The 1131-nt window shown below is 38.5% G+C and overlaps 1 protein-coding gene across 2 annotated transcripts in view; it reads right to left on the bottom strand.

Moving 5' to 3' along the window:
• LOC123071350 (ras-related protein RABE1c) overlaps nt 1-1131 on the bottom strand; it is a 4428-nt gene that overhangs the window by 1032 nt on the left and 2265 nt on the right. For both annotated transcript variants that reach the window (XM_044494891.1, XM_044494890.1), the window contains exons 3-6: nt 755-827; nt 533-633; nt 377-442; nt 180-277 (exon numbers count right to left, since the gene is read on the bottom strand). In XM_044494891.1, the coding sequence (XP_044350826.1) occupies nt 180-277; nt 377-442; nt 533-633; nt 755-827 (338 nt within the window). The remainder of the gene's footprint in view (nt 1-179; nt 278-376; nt 443-532; nt 634-754; nt 828-1131) is intronic.

Here is a 1131-nt window from a genome sequence, read left to right as displayed (position 1 = left end):
AGCCGTTTGTTAGACACAACTTCCAAAGGTGATAAGTAGCCTAATGAGGGCTATAATCTTCTCTACATGCATATGGGTTGAAGTGTGTACATTTCTAGAATGTGATGCATTCACTAGGGAGTAGAGACAATAAGAACAGCAGATAACATATAGAGGGAGGATGATGCCTAGATCAGTACCCTTTTACTCTCATCCATATCAGCCTTGTTGCCTATCAAAATTTTGTTCACATTATCAGAGGCATGTTGCTCAATGTTGCGTATCCAGTTCCGTATGTCTGTATGTTAAAAAATAAACTCAAATGTCAATACAAAAAAAGAAAATTTTAGCATAGTTATCTACACTGAAGCTTGAAGAGTGTACTGAAGGACAGTACTGTTGAAAGATGACTCATCCGTGACATCATAAACAAGCAAGATTCCCATGGCTCCCCGGTAGTATGCTGAGAAAAAATTAACTTCACTTGAGAAAAGGATTTTCATATAAGCTTCATAGAATTACTCTCTAGCACAGAGCGAAACAAGCACTGCACCTGTCGTGATAGTCCTGAATCGCTCTTGACCGGCTGTATCCCAAATTTGCAACTTAATGCGCTTGCCATCCAGTTCAATTGTTCTTATCTTGAAGTCAATACTTCACATAGGAATGATTTTAAATAAGTAAGGGCAGACAGTCCCAAATATTTTATACAAACAGGGGTGACACTCTGACAGTGCCTGTGATGAAAACTAGAAAGCTTCTGAACATAAAATACCCTATTGTAGTAATAAAACTAGTAGTGAAGGAGCCATCAGAGAACCGTAGGAGGAGGCAACTCTTGCCAACACCTAGATAATGAGAATAAAAATGGAAGATTTCCAATTAGTGAGTTGGCAAAAGAATAGAGTGAATAAGTATGTCATAAACTATCAATACAAGACTGAGAAAGACAAAGAGTGAAAGAGAAGCATGAGTCCTATGAGAACTGGCCTACTAACCATTATATTTCGCAACTCATGCAAATGTCCAATAGTGTCAAACTCGTCAAACTCATATACTACCAGAAGAGATGTGGCCCAGTTCTTTTGGCCGATTTTCCCAGAATCTTGAGAATCGGACCTCGCGAAATAGCTAGGATTGTCAAAAAGATAT

The sequence above is a fragment of the Triticum aestivum genome, chromosome 3B (assembly GCF_018294505.1).
Source record: "Triticum aestivum cultivar Chinese Spring chromosome 3B, IWGSC CS RefSeq v2.1, whole genome shotgun sequence".
NCBI lineage: Eukaryota > Viridiplantae > Streptophyta > Magnoliopsida > Poales > Poaceae > Triticum > Triticum aestivum.
The sequence above is the reverse complement of the archived record's forward strand: the minus strand, read 5'-3'. Positions and strand labels throughout refer to the sequence as shown.